A 17,658-nucleotide genomic window follows, 5' to 3' on the forward strand; every position below is an offset into this window, starting at 1 on the left:
ATACAGGGTGCATATGTTTTATTGAGTTGAACACTTGAAAACTGTATGGTTTTGCAAACCAATGTCACCCCAATAAACTCAGTAACATAAATAAAAGTTGATGGTCTGGGGTGTTCAGCAGCCACCCTGGCGCACAGTTCGGCCTTACATGACACCCCACTGTGCATTGGCCTATACAGTCCTGGGGTCCGGGTACAGGCTCCCGGCTGCACGCCCTGCTTCCTCTTTCTGGGCTGCAGTTTCTCCATCTGAACAATGGACGATGGACGGGGTGGTTTCCGTGCTTTGGCACATGAGCGCTTTTCCATCCAACATTCTAGAACACCCCAATTAAAAAAAAAAATCCATATAGCTAATTTCCCTTTTCTTTTTTAACAGAAAGGCTAAAACATCCCAAGGCAGGCTTTTCTTTTGTTTTTGTTTTGTTTTTGGACAAGGCAGCTGTAGTCCCCAGGACCCTCACTCTCCATTTCTTCTTCCTGTGACACACAGTGTCCCAGAGACTCAGGGCTGGTGGGAAAGAAAGACCCGCTCCTCCCAACAAACTTTAGTAACCTGCTGGCTTCCCACACAGCCTGAGGGTTCTGCTTGCCAAAGATCCCTTCCCCTAGACTTGATTTTAACGAAGGCATTTGGTGTTTTATGCGAGCTGCCCAGAAAAAAACAGTCTGAGGCCCCAGAAACTGTCAGGGAGTGAGGAACACTGGGTTGGAGGGTCATTCGGCTCCCTGGGGTCCCCAATGCCAGCTGCCTCTCTTTGACCGGGCTGAGGGGGAGCTACTGGGAGGATACCAGCTCATGATGTTTCTATCCCAGCCACAGAAAATCCCCCCAAAGACCCCAGAGAGAGACCAGTATGGGGGGGGAAAGAGAGGAAGGTGGCTACAGATTTGGAATCAGATTTCATTACTTAAACACCTGCTCCGTCAGGAAGTCACACAACCTCTCTGCCTCGGTTTCCTCATCTGCACCCACCTGTGCAGGTTGTTATGTGATGGAATGAAAGTTAAGCACTTTGTACAAAGCCTGGGAGGCCAGAATCACTGTGAACAGGCAGGATCCTGGCCAATCCATCACCCTGGAGGGGGGCTGAGGGCCAGCTGTGCTCTAGATGCCAGCCTGTGGCAGGACCATGCGGCCACACGGCCAAACAACTTACAATTTTGGGCCTCAGGTAAAATGGAAGGTGCAGAGTCATACAAGCTGCTCCCATAAGGGCAGCCTGGAACTCCCCTGCAATCTCTCCCAGGAAGGGGAGCCCTGAGGGTGTGCGACAAGGACACCTGGGCACCAAACAGGCCTGGGGGAGGCCTGTGGGCAGAGGGAATTCCCCTCGAATGGCTGTCACTCCTTCCCCAGTTGGTCAAAGCCTCAGGCCACACAAAGGGCCCAGCTGGGGTTGGAAGGCTCCGAAGCCACAGGCTGACACCATCTGCTTCCCGGAGCGGGACACCAGAGCGACTAAGGGGCTGGGAGCACAGGCTGAGTCAGCAAAACCGAAGGCTCCGGACAGCGCGAGGGGACACCTTACACGTTTCAAAAACGGGGCACTTGGTTCTGCTCTGAATCTGCTCACTGACCTCTCTTCTCTGGAGAATAATTTTGCTTGGGATTAGAAAACCCTAGGGATGTTACTCCTGCAATTCCACCGAGTGGTTCCGCGTTGGTGCTGCTGTGGGGGCCTGGGCGAGCTTGGCGTGGGTCACTGCATTCAGGCCCGGGGGAGGTGGTGACAAAGGAGGGCCTGGGTGTCCTGTCATCATCTGTGGTCCGGGGGTCTGTCCTGGGGGGTCTGTGGGGAGGGGCAGGGCGAGGCCTTGGGGACAGGGAGCTTGAGGCTCACAAGGCTGTGCGGCCTCAGCCTCAGGGCGAACGAGGTGCATCCGCGCGGCAGCAGGCCCGCGGGAGGCTCAGCTGGCATCGTTGATGAGCGTCTGAGAGGGATCCAGCAGGCGCTCTCGCTCGCCCTCCTCCGCTGGGTACCGGCTGCGGGCCAGGCGGGCCAGCAGCGGGCGGTGCAGCCCGTTGTAGAGGGCAGTGCCCATCAGGAGGATGAGGAAGCCGAGGATCTGCAGCGGGTGGAAGGCCTCCCAGCCCAGCGCCAGGCTCAGGGCCCAGATGACGACGGTCCGCAGGCTGTCCAGCACCATGCGGGTGGTGGCGCTCATCTCCTTGGTGACGCTGATGCCCGCGAAGTTGAAGAAGGCGATGCTGCTGATGTTGCCCAGCAGCGCCAGGGCGATGAGCGGCTGCCGGCCCACCTGGCAGAAGGCGTCCAGGGCGTCCTCCAGCGCCCCCCGAGGGTTCCCGCTGAAGGAGCCGGCGGGGATGTAGTACATGGGCACCAGCAGCAGGGACAGGATCACGAAGCCAAAGAGGCCTGCGGAGGGAAGGGACCATGTCACACTCTGCTCGGCCCCGACTCCCACTCCCAGCACATCAGGGCCACCTCCCCCCATCTCCTGCCACCCTCTCCTTGGGGACCCCCACACGAGGGCCTTCCTCTCAGGACCGAGACCCGTCCCCTTCATCCGGGGTTCACAACGGCCACTGAAGGTCCAGCTGCCCTTCTCCACGTTAACCCACATTTTCCGACGACACCGAAAGAAATGCATTTTACTCTACGACCAGGGAATATATGCACAGGCGCGCGCGGCACACACACACACACACACACACACACACACACACACAATCGCGAGCACGTTTTCACTTTCACAGAACAACAGCTACCCTTACAACATGCAATGCTCTCTGACTTCTAAATTCCAGTTGACTCATTTAAAAGAGAATCGCTGACTATAACCACTACGGTGCCCACATGTGTGGAAAACCACTCTCATTCAGCGCCACTGGCCTGTGGTAAGTAAGGAGCTGAACCAGAATGTAAATCGGTGCACCGCTTCATTCAGAAAGCCTTGCTGGGAAAAGAAGAGCAGAAACAGAGTGTGCTGGACAATGTCGCTGACTCGGTTGTGAGCACTCTGCCATGGCCCTCGGCTCACTGAGGACCAGGCGCAGAGAGCACCTGACTAGCCAGGGGCCACACTTGGTAGTGCTGCTCTAGTCCTCCCTGTTGGTGTCATGTTTTTAAAGCATCATTTTAATAGCTATTTCCCTGCTCCGAATCTGCTGGTTCTTCCCTGCCTGCCACTTAAATTCACTTGCCTGATGTTCAAGGTTCTCCATCTGAACCTGACCTGATCATTCTCCCAACATCAAACCTGCACCTCGCCCAAACTCTTCCTCACGGGGCTGTAAACTCACGTCCAGCTGCCCATGTCTTCGCTCTGTCCGGGGTTCCCTCCTTCCTATTCTGCCTGTTGAAATTGCAGCTCGAATGCCACCTTCCCTGTCCCAAGGCACTCAGGTAGGCTTGGCAGGTACAACTTCACTTGAGCACAGGGGGCCTGAGCTCAAACCAGTACTTGGCCACTTCTTGCTGGTCAGCGCCTCTAGAGCGAGGCTCACAACTCATTCATCTTCAGCCTCGACCTCCCTGAGCTCCCGGCTGTGTGCACGACACACGTGGCAAAGGGAGGAAGGGAGGGGGCAGGATGCTCACCCCTCCAGGCGGCCCCAGTGCTCCTTCAAGTGCGTTCACTCCACACGCTACCCTCCAGTGGGCCCCCTGACCGGCGCCCTCCCCCAGCCCCTGTGCCCACTCACCCTCCGTGCCAACTGCCCGCAGCGGGTGCACGTTGTGCTTGTAGACAAACTTCTCCTCCAGCACCATCTGGATGGAGACGATGATCTGGGCCATGATGATCAGCAGGTCCCCTGTGGGGAAGGACCAACAGGCCCGGGTGAGGGAGGCAGGAGCCAGAGGGCCACGGGGCTGTGGGCAGGGTGGCGGGCCCAAACTGAGGAGAGACAGCCCCCAAGGGGACAAAACAGCAGCCTGTGACTCTGCAGGGCAATATAGTTCACGAGGCACAATCATAACATAACTGCTCTGCTGGCCTCTGCAGGGGTATGTGGGGGGTAGGTTGATAAGGCAGGCACCGCACCCCCTCTAGGCCAAGGTCCCAGGAGGTTCCCAAGCCTGTGCTCCAAAGAGCTGCAGAATGGGGTACACAGCTCTTTGGAGCACAGGCTTGGGAACAAACAGTTCTGGTTTAATCCTACCTCTGAGCGACCAGGGCGGTCACTTCACTGTGGGATGGGCTGCACTGCTGTCTCTGGAGTAAGTGCTCAATAAAGGCTCTTTCCTCTCCTCTCCCAAACCCAGGGCGTGTGTGTGTGTGTGTGTGTGTGTGTGTGTGTGTACACGGACAGCACAGCACCAGCTCTCTGCTTCCTCTGACCTCCGGGTCCTTATCCACCCCTTTCTCACGCTGCGTGGGCCTCTGGCCTTCTCTAACTCTACTTGGCAACCTGAGAGTAGGTGCGTGTCCACAGCGGCTGGTCCCCACATGCCCACCCGGGCTTGGCACGCAGCACAGGTCACTGGCTCTGTGCTGGGCCGCCAGAGAGGGCAGGAGGGCAGCCCCCGGTCCCAGACCCCACGGCACCTGTGATCACTTCGCTGAGCTTGTGCTGATCGTCGTGCTTGCTCAGGAGGTCGGCCAGGCCCACGACCACCAGCCCCGCGATGGTGGCGAGGATGCCCAGCCACTGGCTCGGCACCAGCCTCCGCCCCAGGAAGGCCACGGAGAACAAGCCCGTGAAGATGATCACCGCTCCCCGCAGCATCTGGAAACTGGAGGCGCTGGTCATGTTCAGGGCTGGGGGAGGACCGACACGAGGCATTAGTTCTCGAGAGTCCGGGCGGGCTGCCCGCTGAGCTGTTCTCGGGGCTGAAGACATGCCTCCCGCCTGCCCGGATGCTCAGTGACTCTCGGGTGAGGGTGCGGGAGAGGGCAGGGGTGGGGGACGATGAGCTGGGGCGGGAGTGGCTGTCGCATCAACGGCCGCCTGGGGTCATGGGCTTCTCTGAGCCCCACGTGGCCTGGCCCGGCTACTCACCCACATACATGATGCTGGTCCCGGTCATGTCGCAGAGGGCCGGGGCCAGGAAAAGAAGGGGGTTGAAGGGCTGCTGGGGGTCCATGCTGGCGTCCGAGTACCTCGCGGTTCTGCACCGGAGCAGGTAGAAGGCGGCCAGGCAGGAGAACTCCCCCAGGAACATGCCCACTGCCTGCGGGGACAGAACCCTACGGGTTTAGAACTGGAGGGACGGTCACCTTCAACAAAAATGCCTTTAACGTAAGCTTTCCTCAGACAAGAGCGTCCCTGGAACCCCTGCACACAGAACTGGCACAAGCAAAGCTGCTGCGTGTGGGAGGCCAGAGACTGCCTCCTGGGTCACCCCTAAGCCCCTCGAACAGCTTGACACAGACCCTAAGGCTGCGCAGAGCCCTGTTTGAAAACCACCGATCTAGGCCAAGCCCTGGTCAAGTTCCAGAAGGATAGACGGAGGTCCAGCGAGGCTCAGGAAGTTATTTAAGGTCACAGGGCAAGTTGCTGGCAGAGCTGGGCTGAAATCCGGGTCTCCCACTTCCCTGTGGAGCAATAGGGTGCCTCCTATTTATGGTCCCTGTCCCTGTGGGGTCTGGGCTCCCGATGGGTGGAGAGCAGGTTTGGCTACGAGGGCTGATGTTTTCCAAATGTGACCTGACGTGGACGTGGGGAGGGCTGGCTCCCAGTGCCCGCTTGGGCCTCTCACAGGGGCTGTGCCCTTTGCTCCCTCCCAGTCTGGCCTCTCTTCTGGGAGGGAGGGAGGCGTGGGCAGTTCTCCTGAGAGCAGGGGAGACTCCACCCCCGGACCCAGAAAAAGCAGGGCCTCCGGGGCCAGGAGGCCTGGGCGACAGGAGGCGGAGGAGGGAGGGTCATGGGGAGGACGGGGCAGGTACCTGGAGGAAGGGGTGCTGGAAGCTGTGCTCCTGGCTTCCTCCGCAGCCCTGGGCCACGAAGTTGTCAGCCCACCTGCAGCGGAGAGAGAGAAGGTCACACCCTGTCGTGCGGCGGTGCCTGCGGACGAGCTCGCTCCTCCATCGCCAGGAGGCCATACTTGGGGGACTGGGCCCAGAGTGGGGCTCCCTCTCAAAGGGGCCAGTCTCTGGGCAAGGAGTCTTCATCTGGGGGTGTGGACAGAATGGGGGGGCCTGAGAGCCTCTCCTGAAATGTCATGAACCTCTAACTGAAAGTAAGCTTTCCCTGGAATTCTGAGGGCGGCACAGCAGCCCTGGGGCTTTGTCGCAGAAATCGCAGCCGCTCTCATGATCCCACGAGGGTTGTGGACGCTGTGAAGTACCATCACACCCATCACTGCTCCAAATTTATAGTAATTAGACCCACTGTTTACAATTTTATGTGTTAATAAGCGAAAAGGCACATATGACTATTCATGAACTTGCCTCTTTAATGTTTTGATAACGTCATGTCAGCATAATTGGCTTTTTTCTGTGATCCTCAGTCTTTTTAAAAAAATATATATATTTTGTTGATTTTTTACAGAGAGGAAGGGAGAGGGATACAGAGCCAGAAACATCCATGAGAGAGAAACATCGATCAGCTGCCCTTGACCCAGGCACATGCCCTTGACCGGAATCGAACCGGGGACCCTTCAGTCCGCTGGCTGACACTTTATCCACTGAGCCAAACCGGTTTCGGCAGATCCTCAGTCTTTTATTTGCACGTTTTAAAGCATCACGTTAGGATTCACCAGGTTATCAAAGAGCCACACTGCACAATATCCAGTCACTGGTTACAAGGGCACTTGGCCCGGGAAAGGCCGCCTGACGCAGACCTGTCACCTTCCTGCGGCCGGAGGCTTGGAGGGTCTTTCCAGCGCAGACGCGGAGGCAGGTGGCCGGTGCCCGGCACCAGTGGAGCGGTCCCTGCCGGCTCCCTGCCAGCACCCTGGCAGACGGCGTAACTGACTATGGCTCACTTCCCCAAAGAGCCCACACGGGCCCAGAATCCTTCACGGCCCAGGGCGCCGGACAGCTACCACCACCCTTCCGTGCTGTCCGCCGTCTGTGCACTGAAGTCCCGCCCTTGAATGTCATTTGTGCTGCAGTCTACCGTAGTCTGATCTCTCTCTCGTTCGAAAGCCCTCCAGAGATGTGGGGACTTTTCCACCTTCTGACTCTTCTCGTCTCCTGGCTGAACAGCCCAGCCCTTCCTAACCTTTCACTTCCCTGGCTGCTGGCTTCTGGAGGCGTGCTGGTGGGCCTGGCCCAGAGCCAGGAGCGTGTGACCTGGCCCAGACTGAGCCTGGCGAGGCAGTGACCCCTCTCTCACGTGGGATGCCCTGGTTAGCTGACACGACTGCTGACTCAGGTTAGTTGACACAACCGGGGCCGTGTCACACTGCTGACTCAGTCCCTCACACCAGGGCTGCTCTCCGCGGCTGCGGCTGCTCCCTCTGCAGCACCCACCGAAGGCGGAGGCTGTCCTGAACAGAGAGGTTCAGGACTTCCCCAAAACGCCTGCCAAGAGCAGCCGCCCTGCAGTGCCCAGCCCTTCTCCAGAGGCATCTCTGCACAAGTGTGTGTGTGTGTGGGGTTTCTGCTTCCTGTGTCCCCCACAGAGCCACAAGCATGGGCCCCCGGTTGTGCCAAGCACTCGAGAGTCTGGGTTTGACACACATCCTGTCCAGCCCTGGCTTCTGTGCCCTGAGTCTGGGGAGGGGAAGAGGAAGCTCTTTCCCACAGCCCAGGGCAAGGGCAGGATGCCCGGATGTGGCAGCGGGAGGGCGAGCCGAGTGGTGATGGAGCTCCTGGTCACCCGGGAGGGCAGCGCAGGCCCGTGAGGGAGAGACCACGTCTACCCAGATATCTGAACACATCCCAGGGCGAGGGAGCAAACAGGGCCAAGGCCACCTTATCTCTGAGAGGGGGTAAGGGGCAGTTAGGAGGGCTCCTGGTTCTTGGGAATGACGAGGCGCAAAGGACAGCTGCAGGGGGGAGAGGTTCTGATGTGACTGGCTGGGAAGGCAGAGAGGAATCCGGGTCAGGGCACTGGCTGCAACCAGCCCCAGCACCAATGGAGACAGGAAGCCCTCGCTGCAGAATAAAACCACCGCTCTCGGGGGTCTCATTTCCGCCTGGTCTGCTCCAGGTTGGGCGGGGCAGGGGACGTGGGTGGGGGCCACAGGCAGCTGTGGCTCAGGGCAGTCATGGTTTACAAGCCATTCGCTTTTGCAGAAAGAGCCCCCTGGGAGGGTCTGGGGAGGCAACTGAGTGAGACAGAGGAGAAGGAGTGAAGAGGACCATCCAGCTTCCCCGGAGGCACTGAGCAGGTTGGAGAGGTGGGAGGCTCCTCCAGGAAGGGTGGGTAAGGGCGGTCCTGCCAAGTCCATAAGGTCAACCAGAAGCCATGGCCACGGGCAGGCACGGAAGCCCCTCGCTCATCCTGGGGCCACACCCGAGCAGAGATTGGCAGGTTCAAGATGACAACTCACATCTGTCTCACTCTCTGGTCCCACTCACCGCCATTTAGAGTGCAAGTTCAGCATCCAGCAGCTCCCACTCTGTGCCCTGCTCCTGGCACATCACTATACAGAAGCTCAAACCGTTTTTGGTTGAATGAATGAGACTTTCAGTCCCTCCAAGCAAATAGACAGGTGCTACATACAATCCAGAGGCAGTGACTCATGAGTCCCGATTTCCCACCTGGTCTGAGGTGCCCCCTGCTGGTGGGACAAGCTGGGCCCAGGATGGGGCAGTGGGTGGGGAGCTGGATGCAGGGTTGGTGCAGAGCTCCTCCCCGCCCCCACCTCCACCCTAAAGGGCTGTGTCTGCTTTCTCCAGGGCTGGGTCTGTCTGAACAGGTTGGGGCTGGCAGCTTTCCCTGCTGGGGAAAAGGAGTCTTTTTGTATCTGAGCGCCTGGGGATGGCTGACAGCCCGATGGATTAGGTGTCATCGGGACAGGATCAGGCCAGCAGACACTTTGAGAGGAGTTAGGCTTCACGTCCTGGCCCCGAGACAGACCTCAGTGCATTGTGCAGGCACAGGAGGACCTCAGCAGCACCGAACAAGAGCCAAAATCCAGCCCCAGTCCACCTGGGGATGGCAGCAATGACCCTAACGTGGAAGAGCGCTTGGCTATTTCCAAATCATGTCACTGAAATGTTTTTGTAAATAGAGGGCTCACTGAGGGTTGTCTGGTCGAAGCCTCACCGGGATCCTCATTTTACAGACAGGGACTTCAGGGTGTGGGGTGGAGGGGTGGAGAGAGGCGTGTTCAGGCTCAAACAGTTAACAACAGGTTCAAACCCATGTGCTGACATTTACATTCAGCAAAGGCAACAGGCTACATGGAAAGCTGATTTTGAGTTTCATAGACTGGACACGTAATAGTGTTCTTATCTATAAAATGGGAATAATACTGCCCTAGCCAGTTTGGCTCAGTGGATAGAGCATCGGCCTACGGACTGAAGGGTCCCAGGTTCAATTCCGGACAAGGGCACATGCCCAGGTTTCAGGCTTGCAGGAGGCATGCAGGAGGCAGCCGATAAATGATTCTCTCTCATCGTTGATGTTTCTATCTTCCTCTCCCTCTCTCTCTGAAGTTAATAATAATAATAATAATAATAATAATAATAATAATATATGGCTAATACTAATGAGTTGTCAAAAGTAATTAATAAGATATGTAAGACCTGGTGCATCATGGCAGGTGGTCAATTAAAGTTCTTTTCTGCGCCTCCTCCCTTTCCCCTTGATTGAGCAGGAGCCACGGCCCCTTGTGGTTCGCCAGGTTCTGCTCCTGCCCCGGGGGAGTGTCCCTTCTCCAGTGTCGCATCCTTTCTCCTGGACCTACCCTGAGGCGGCTGGAAGGGCCTCAGGCTGCTGCCCCAGCAGTTCCAGACTTGCAAAGAAGGTGAGAAACTCAGCCATCATCTCACAAAGCTCCTATTCCACTGACAGGAACCCAGGGACCAGACGGCTGAGGTGCCCAGAAGGGCTGGTACCCAGGAGTCTCTGCCTCCAGTTCCCAGCCCTCTCCTCACACCCGGGGTTCACTATCACCTGCTTATTCCAGTTTCTTCCCACTCCCCTGATGAGGCGGGGCAGGGGCTCAACTCTGCAGACGGGGCCGCCGTTCCCTGTGGATACTGTGTCCGGGGGAAAGCCATGGTCTCCAGGGCAGGCGGCCGGTGGGGACCCACTAGGGTCGGGCTGGGGCCGCATGAGCAGGTGCCTCTCTTAAGAGCTCCCGGGGCCTCAGCAGGCTGGGGTGGGCTCCCCTACACATGGCCTCGCCCAGTGAAAATCACAGCTCAGCATTCTGAGAGGCGGGCATCTGTGTGTGTGTCTGTGTGTGTGGGCTGACTGAGAAGGAGGAAGTGGCTGCCCAGACCGATGGGCTGTGTGTCCATTCCCCGCAGAATCTCTGCCATTTCCTCTTGAGTTCCTGGCTTGTCAAGCCCCCTGAGTCAGCGCCTTTCTCCCACAGAGGCATCTGTAGGAGGCCCAGGGCTTCTCCACTCCCTAGGGCACATGTGTCAAACACAAGGCCCGCGGGCCAAATCCGTCCCGCCAGGCCTTGCAATGTGGCCAGCACCGCGCTGTCATCACTGCACTCCGCTGCGTTTCCATCACAAAGACAGTTTATGACTGTTCAGTAAACCATTCGGCCCGCGATTTAGGCTGGATTTTAGATTTTGGCCCCTTCTCTGATTGAGTTCGACACCCCTACCCTAGGGTAACCCTGGCTCAGGTCGTGATAAATGAGAAGGAGCCCTCTCTCAGTGCAACCAGGAAATCTTCCTCAGGAGATGTTTCCTGTGTCAGGGAAAAGGCGGAAGTCCCGCCCAAGAAAGAGGCACGTTGGGGTACTGCAATGGTTAAGGGATAGGCCTGGGCCACCATGCTGAGACGTAGGTTCTGGTCCCTGCTCTGACCTAGCCAGCTGAGTCACGAAACGAAACTTCTATTGGGACCTCGACTGTAAATTGTGGGGGTTAGAATGGATAATTTCTATGTTTCTAACAACTCCAAATGCCCCCCTCCCCCCAAATGACTAGAGAAGTCCCCAGCCTCGTCCCACGTTGGCGATTAAGAGCAGGGATTCCAGAGCGGGCTACCCAGGCTCAAATATAAGTCCTATAACAGCTGAGTTGAACTAGGGCAAGCAAGCCCATCTTTCCACACCAGTTTCCGGATCCAGGAACAATGAATTTACTACCTACTTCATAGGGCGGCAATAAGACTTCATTCATTTAACACGTGAAAGGCGGCCAGAGACAGGCCTGGCACACGGCGCCCTCTGTGAATGAGCCGATTAGCACTTGCTATGATAGCATTCTTAAGTGTCTGTCCCAGCCCAAAACTGCAGGCCAGAGTGTGATTTCAAACTGAGAACTAATTCCCATCAGGATACACCCGGCCACTTTCCCAAGTTCTTTCTCTCCAAGGCTTCTCATCCTTCTCCCAGGCTGATCCTGGGGCACTGTTTCGAGTGCAATCCTGCCCCCCCCCCCCCCCCCCCCCGCCCTAATCAGGCTTCAGGGCCGGGGACAGGATCAAAGGTTGGGTTCCCACCTTCGAGCTTCTTTCCTGCCGCTCAAGGCAAGGGCTCAAGGCAAGGCCTCCGGAGGCAGGCGGAGGATCCTTTGGTTCCCACCTGACCGGTTTGGAGCTTTTGAAAGAAGGAGCTGAGTCAGCCCCGCTCACCCCTAGAATCACCGGCAATCTCAACTCTCCTTGGGGACAGCAGCCCGGGCAGACCGACCGCCACTCTCTAAGCAGTTGCCTGAGGTCTTGGCTGGAGCTACAGATGGGCCCCTGGCTCTGCTGGGAGCAGATCCTAACGCGAGGTGGGGCCCTCAGGTTGAGTCTCCTTTCGAGCTAAGGCTCACAAAGGAGTGACTTCCAGGAGCCTCAGGGCTCAGGAGACCAGCCTGGACACACGGATGCAGCTGACACAGACAGAAGGTGGGCCCCACCCAGGGCTCCACTTCCTCTAGAGAAGGGAGGACACTGTGATCGCCAAGTGCGTACATGTCTGCCTCCTCCACCTTGGATTGTAAGCATCTCAAAGGCAGAGGCCGTCTCTGTCTTCCTCCTTGAGTCCAGACGGCACCTCATACGGTGCTTTACACACACCTGACGCATTGAATAGGATACTTTCCCGCCAGGCCTCTCTTCTGGTGTCATGTGCTGGAAGCCAAAGCCTCAGAAATGAGTAAGAATGACCAGCCCCCTCCTCCAGGGAGCACAGGCCAGAAGGCGACGAGGGTGACTTGTCCTTACTCTGGAGCCTGACGGGGAGGGACACCGCTGTCCACCATTCTCTTTTCCATGTGCATCATGGAATGGGTTCAGAGGAAGGCCAGGCTCTGGTCCTGGGGCTCTTGGACGGTGAACAGAGGGGAGGAAGGCCCTGCTCGGAGGTGGGGCAGAGACGGAGGAGAAGAGCTGCCAAAAGAAGGGCTGCCTCCCGGACCCCTGTCCTCTTCTCTTGTTACAGAGAGGAGGCGCTGTTTGGTTCCTCCTCTCATGACAGCCCGGGGTGCTCAATCCCCAGCCTCCCAGGGCCTGTCCTCACCTCCCACCAGCACCGCAGCCTCATACCGCATGGCTGCACCGCCCACTGCCCTCCCTGTCTGGGTTAATGGCACTTCTGCTCTCCAGGCAGACATCCTGGATGGAGTGATCATTGTCTCTGGATCCTGGGGGTCAGCCTGTGGCTTCTCTCTGCCCCTGGTCTCCCCCATCTCACTGCCCCCTCCTATCTCCCCTCACCTGCTGGCAGCAGCCTTAGGGTGGGTTTCCCTGCACCAAACCACGCTTCACCTTGACCACCAGCCTCATCATGCCACTCTTAGCCCCTCCCTCCCAGCTCAGGAGCCCCTCTTTGATTATGGGGTAACATCCAGCGCGGACATTCGGTGTTGGTCCACTTTCGTCTGGCCTTGCCGCTTCCTGCCGCGATGTCCCAGCCACAAGTCAAATGCCAGCCTCACCCTTCCTCCATGCGGGCCGACAGGGCTGCCCCTTCTCGGATCATTCGGCCCCGCATGGGGCCTCCACCGTAGCTCCCGAGCACACGTCTGCGGGCCACCCCACCCCCTCCCAGCACCCCTACAGCGCCGGAGGGCGGGGCCTCCCGGCCCGGCATGGGAAGGGGTCCGGTCCCTGAGAGGAACCGGTCCAACCCTCCGTCGTTTAAAGATGGAACTGAGCCAAACAAAGCCGGTTTGGCTCAGTGGATAGAGCGTCCGTCTGCGGACTGAAGGGTCCCAGGTTCGATTCCAGTCGTCAAGGGCATGTACCTTGGTTGTGGGCACATCCCCAGTGGGGGATGTGCAAGAGGCAGCTGATCGATAATTCTCTCTCATCGATGTTTCTTTCTATCCCTCTCTCTTCCTCTCTGTAAAAATCAATAAAATATATATTTTTTTAAAAAATGGAACTGGGTCGCAGAGGTGGAAGTGACTCGCAAGATCGAGCTCACAGCGGGTCACAGCCGGGTGGGCTCCCTCCAGCGCGGGCACCAGCCCGGCCTGCACTAACTAGCCCAGGCCTCTCATCTCCGGGCTGGGTGGTCCCTACACCGAGCGAACCGGCCGGGGAAACTGGGCGCCCGGGTGAGGCCGGGAGAGGACAGCTGAGAGGCGTAGGCCGGGAAGGTGGCGGGGAAGGTGGCGGGGAAGGTGGCGGGGAAGGTGGGGGGCGCCAGCGCCCCGCGGCCGCGGCAGGCCCCGCGGCGCCCCCGCCCTCCCTCCCGCCGCCCGGACTCACTTGGCGGAGAGCGTGTTGATGGAGCCGGTGACGAGCATGAGCCCGGCCAGGAACAGCTGGTACTTGGTCCAGGCCATGGCGGCGGCGGAGGGGGGCGCGACGCTGCAGGGACCCCCGCGACCTCCACGGTCTCTGGAAACTACAGCCCCTGACCCGGTCACCCCGGGGTCTCGGGCGCTAGCGCTTCCGGGCCGGGCGGCACGTGACTCGCTCCGGCCCCGCCCCCTGCCCGCCGGCCCCGCCCCCTGCCCCGCTGGCCCCGCCCCCTGAAACCCGGCGCGCCGGTTCCCACAGGTCTCCCCATTTGTGAAAGGAACTGATGGGACGGTGGTGCAACGAGGGTGCATCTTGGATGTCAGAGCGTTTTGTAAACCGTTTTTGGAGAAGCTGAGCTGAATGATGTCAGAGGCAAACTACAAAGTGTTGCTGTCCAGCATGGGAATCTCCCCTTCCCATGGAACCCAGGGACCTCCTGGGGGGAGGGGGGCGCGCGGAGGCCTGGAGTGTCCCTAGGGATCCCAGCCTGTGGTGCTGCTCACATCTTCCAGAAGAGTGGCTTAGGAAGCTTATTCCTGAGCCCTGGGAGACCGTTTTAGAGAGAAAGAAACGACATTGATCATGCTGGTGAATGATGGGGCAGGAATTTGCAGGCAGAGACTTCTGTCTCCCCCAGATCCATCCTTCAGCCCCACCATGACAATCACCCCATTGCTTCTTCGTGGATTTCCCCAGGCTGCTAGGAGGCAATGCCCGCAGAATGCCCTAGGCTTGTTTGCAGAGCGTTCTCGCTTTCTATAGAACCCTGCTCCTGGTTTTCAGCCCGAGATGGACTGTCCTCACCTCAAGGCTTCTAGTTTGCACCCCGTGCCTGTCACCCCACAGGTCGGAGTCAGAGGCCTTCAAGGATCTGCTGCAGGCCCACTGGGCACACTTTCCCCGTCACCGCGGATTTTGCTACTAAAGTTGCAGAGATAGGACCTGCCTGCCCACTCCTCCTGCTTACCGTAACCCTGCCTCGGACTTGTGAAAATGACCAGTGTTGAACCAGAAAAGTGCTCAAGGGACTGCACCAGACCCTTTTATCGCGGGGAGACCTGCTGTGGGAGGTCACCTGACAGACAGGGGCTTCCCAGAGGAGGGGACGGCACAGAGGTCTGAGTGGACATGGAGGGCGTCTGGCCCACAGACCACTTGGGAGTGTTCCTTCTCTGGAGCCTGTTCTCCTAGGTCTGAGGGAGAAGGGAGACCCAGAAGGAGCTTTCTTCTGAGCTTCTTGTCCTCAACAATATCATTGTTTGTGTGTTTGAAGAGGCATAGATTCAGTTATCCAGAAATATCACTGAGATTCTGGGACCTGCAGGGATACAGGACGTACAGCTTCTATCGCAAGGGGCAGGATGGTGCATGCCACGCCCTGGCAGCCCATCACAGTCGGAGGCAGTTCCCACAGGCCACAGTGACACTCTCAGTGGGACTCTGGACCATTTTCCCCAAGTGTCCAAGCCAAGGGCACTGCCCTGAAGGAAACATTATTAATGACCAATGGTGTCACCAGCCCGACATGATGTCACTAGGAGCACAGTCTTTGCCTGTCTCTCTAGCCGTATCTTCAAATGAATCTTAATGTATTGCCATTATTTGGCCATTCATCAACTGTTGTCCTTGGAGCCTCGGAGACAGGAGGGTTTATTTGGAATTGGTGCCCACGAAGTGCCAGGCCCAGAGCCAGACATGAGACGACCCCAAAGACAAGTGAGACAAGGTCCCTACCCTCAAGGAATCTGAGATGTTATGGAGGAGAGGGGTGAGCACATGGGTAACCGTGTAGCAATGCTTATGAGACAGAGGGATCTGGGAAAGGCATGGGATTCCTCAAGAAGGGCAGGAGCGAGGGCATGAGGGTGACAATCAGAGCTGTCCTGGATTGGGTACCCCATCTGTGTCCGCTTGTGCTGGGAGCTTGGCCACTGTGGCCCCATGTGCTGAAATGTAGGGACGATTTGAGCAGGGGCTTGACAGAGGAGCAGAATTGCTCCAGGTGGAGAAAGGGGTCACGTGGGGCAAAGACCACCAAGTGGACATCATGGAATGACCAGTCACCCCCCATGTTGGGGAATGACCTACAGTGAGGCTCCAGGTCTCTGCCAGCCTGGCTAGCCTGGGCTGAACAGGGGAAAACCAAGGTTGACATGGGTGTTTCCAGGTAGCAGGGACCTCAGACTGGGCATTAACGAGCACTCCCCTTGCATATGTGCATGATCTGGTTTTTGGGACTTTTCTCCCAAAGACAGGGGCATTTTGGACACATTTGCACACTACCTTCAGAGAGCCTCTGGTTCCCAGAGTCAAATAAAACGCATCAGTGCAAACCCCTGCATTTGTATTCAGAGCTGCCTGCCAGCCTGTGACTTGTCTGAAAGATTGAACATTTCCCCAATCAATTGAATCACACCCTGGATTAGGAGAGAGTTATTTTCTCCAGGGAAGGACAGAGACAGTTCCGTCAGACCTGTTTTGTTCAGAACACGTTTTGTTTTTTTTCTCTTTTTTTTTTCTGTATGTCTGTCCTTGGGCTACTTCTCTCATGTGTGGCCTGTTCCTCTGGTAGAATGTGACCGTATCATGGGCAGGTGACAAAGGTTCTTTGCTTGGCCAGATTTTAGTCAAAGTCATGAACCTGCTCCAGGGCCCATCGATGTATCTTCTTGTAAAATCCTGTTTTAGTAGGAACCCTGCCAAGTCTGTTCAGCCAGAATCCCCCACCCTCCATATCTGATCACCTCCCTACCCCCACCCCACACACACCCTCAGGGGATGTCGGATCACTCTGGTCTGCCATCAGCAGAAATCCTGTTAAGTCAGTTTAGCCAGAGACCCCTTGCAGCCGAGGTTTCCTCTTAGTAGTTGCCCACCCATGGCCTCACTCTGCTATTTGGCTGCGAGTGACCACTGGCTGGGCTGCATTTGGAACTGAGCTCCACACAGCCCTGCAGACCGAGGTCTGGTTTTCCCTGTTGCAAATTGTTTTTATTGCTTTAACTGCCGTCTGGTTCTGGTTTCCCTTTGATACATCCAGTTGCCTGTCTCTCCCAACGGGGTGGGCATTGCAGGGCGGCCATCTGAGGCTGCGGCTGGGAGGAAAAGCAATGGCCGGGAGACATTGGGGCAATGAAACCGGGCCTAACAGGACCTCACCAGGGAAGGGAATGCGGATGGTCTTTATTGGTCATGAGGTGGCAGATACTGTTGACCAGCTCTTTCTGGTGGATTTTATGGCTTGTTTCTATGGTGACTAAAGATGATTAGATCAGGAGTCACCTGCTCCTTGTGGCTTCAGGCCCTCATAGGTCATTCTCAAAACAAATTTTCTTTCTTTCTTCCTTTCTTCCTTCCTTTCTTTCTTTCTTTCTTTCTTTCTTTCTTTCTTTCTTCCTTCCTTCCTTCCTTCCTTCCTTCCTTCCTTCCTTCCTTCCTTCCTTTCTTTCTTTCTTTCTTTCTTTCTTTCTTTCTTTTATTAATTCTTATATGAAGATTTTTCCCCCCATTGCTTTTCAGAGAGAATGGAAGGGAGGGAGAGAGAGAGAAACACGGAGAGAGAGAGAGAAACATGGATGTGAGAGAGACTTATCAATTGGTTGCCTCCCCCATCTGCCCCAACCAGAGATGGAACCCACAACCCAGGTACATGCCCTTGACTGGGAAACGAACTCTATGACCTTCGGTGGGAGGGCAGGCGCTCTTACCACTGAGCACACTGGCCAGGGTTGCCTTTCCTTTGTTAACGTAAAAAAACCATTGAAACCTGTAAAGAATTTTTATGAGTTTATTTGAACCAAACTGTCGGGAAGCAGAACCTCAAGGAATTGAGATAATGCTCCAGAGAATGGCAGGTTACATCTATATTTATACATTGCAATCAAAGGAGGGACATAGGTGGGTTACATGAAATTCATTGGTGAT

The 17,658-nt window shown here is 56.9% G+C and overlaps 1 protein-coding gene across 2 annotated transcripts; it reads right to left on the bottom strand.

Annotated features, from left to right (window-relative positions):
- Positions 1-3: 3 nt before the first annotated feature.
- Positions 4-13,918, bottom strand: SLC35F6 (solute carrier family 35 member F6). Of its 2 annotated transcripts, XR_006741384.1 has the most exons (7): positions 13,699-13,918; positions 5,856-5,928; positions 4,969-5,140; positions 4,515-4,727; positions 3,670-3,780; positions 491-2,380; positions 4-458 (listed from the first exon to the last, which is right to left on the bottom strand). XR_006741384.1 is itself a non-coding variant. In XM_036434987.2 (6 exons), exons 1-6 carry the CDS (start codon positions 13,773-13,775, stop codon positions 1,911-1,913), a joined length of 1,116 nt encoding a protein of 371 aa, XP_036290880.1. In that variant the 5' UTR covers positions 13,776-13,918; the 3' UTR covers positions 4-1,910. The 2 variants fall into 2 exon arrangements, 1 of the variants encoding a protein (XP_036290880.1); XM_036434987.2 differs by having other exon boundaries at positions 4-2,380.
- Positions 13,919-17,658: the final 3,740 nt, after the last annotated feature.

Source organism: Pipistrellus kuhlii, unplaced genomic scaffold (genome assembly GCF_014108245.1).
Source record: "Pipistrellus kuhlii isolate mPipKuh1 unplaced genomic scaffold, mPipKuh1.p scaffold_m20_p_13, whole genome shotgun sequence".
NCBI classification, from domain to species: domain Eukaryota; kingdom Metazoa; phylum Chordata; class Mammalia; order Chiroptera; family Vespertilionidae; genus Pipistrellus; species Pipistrellus kuhlii.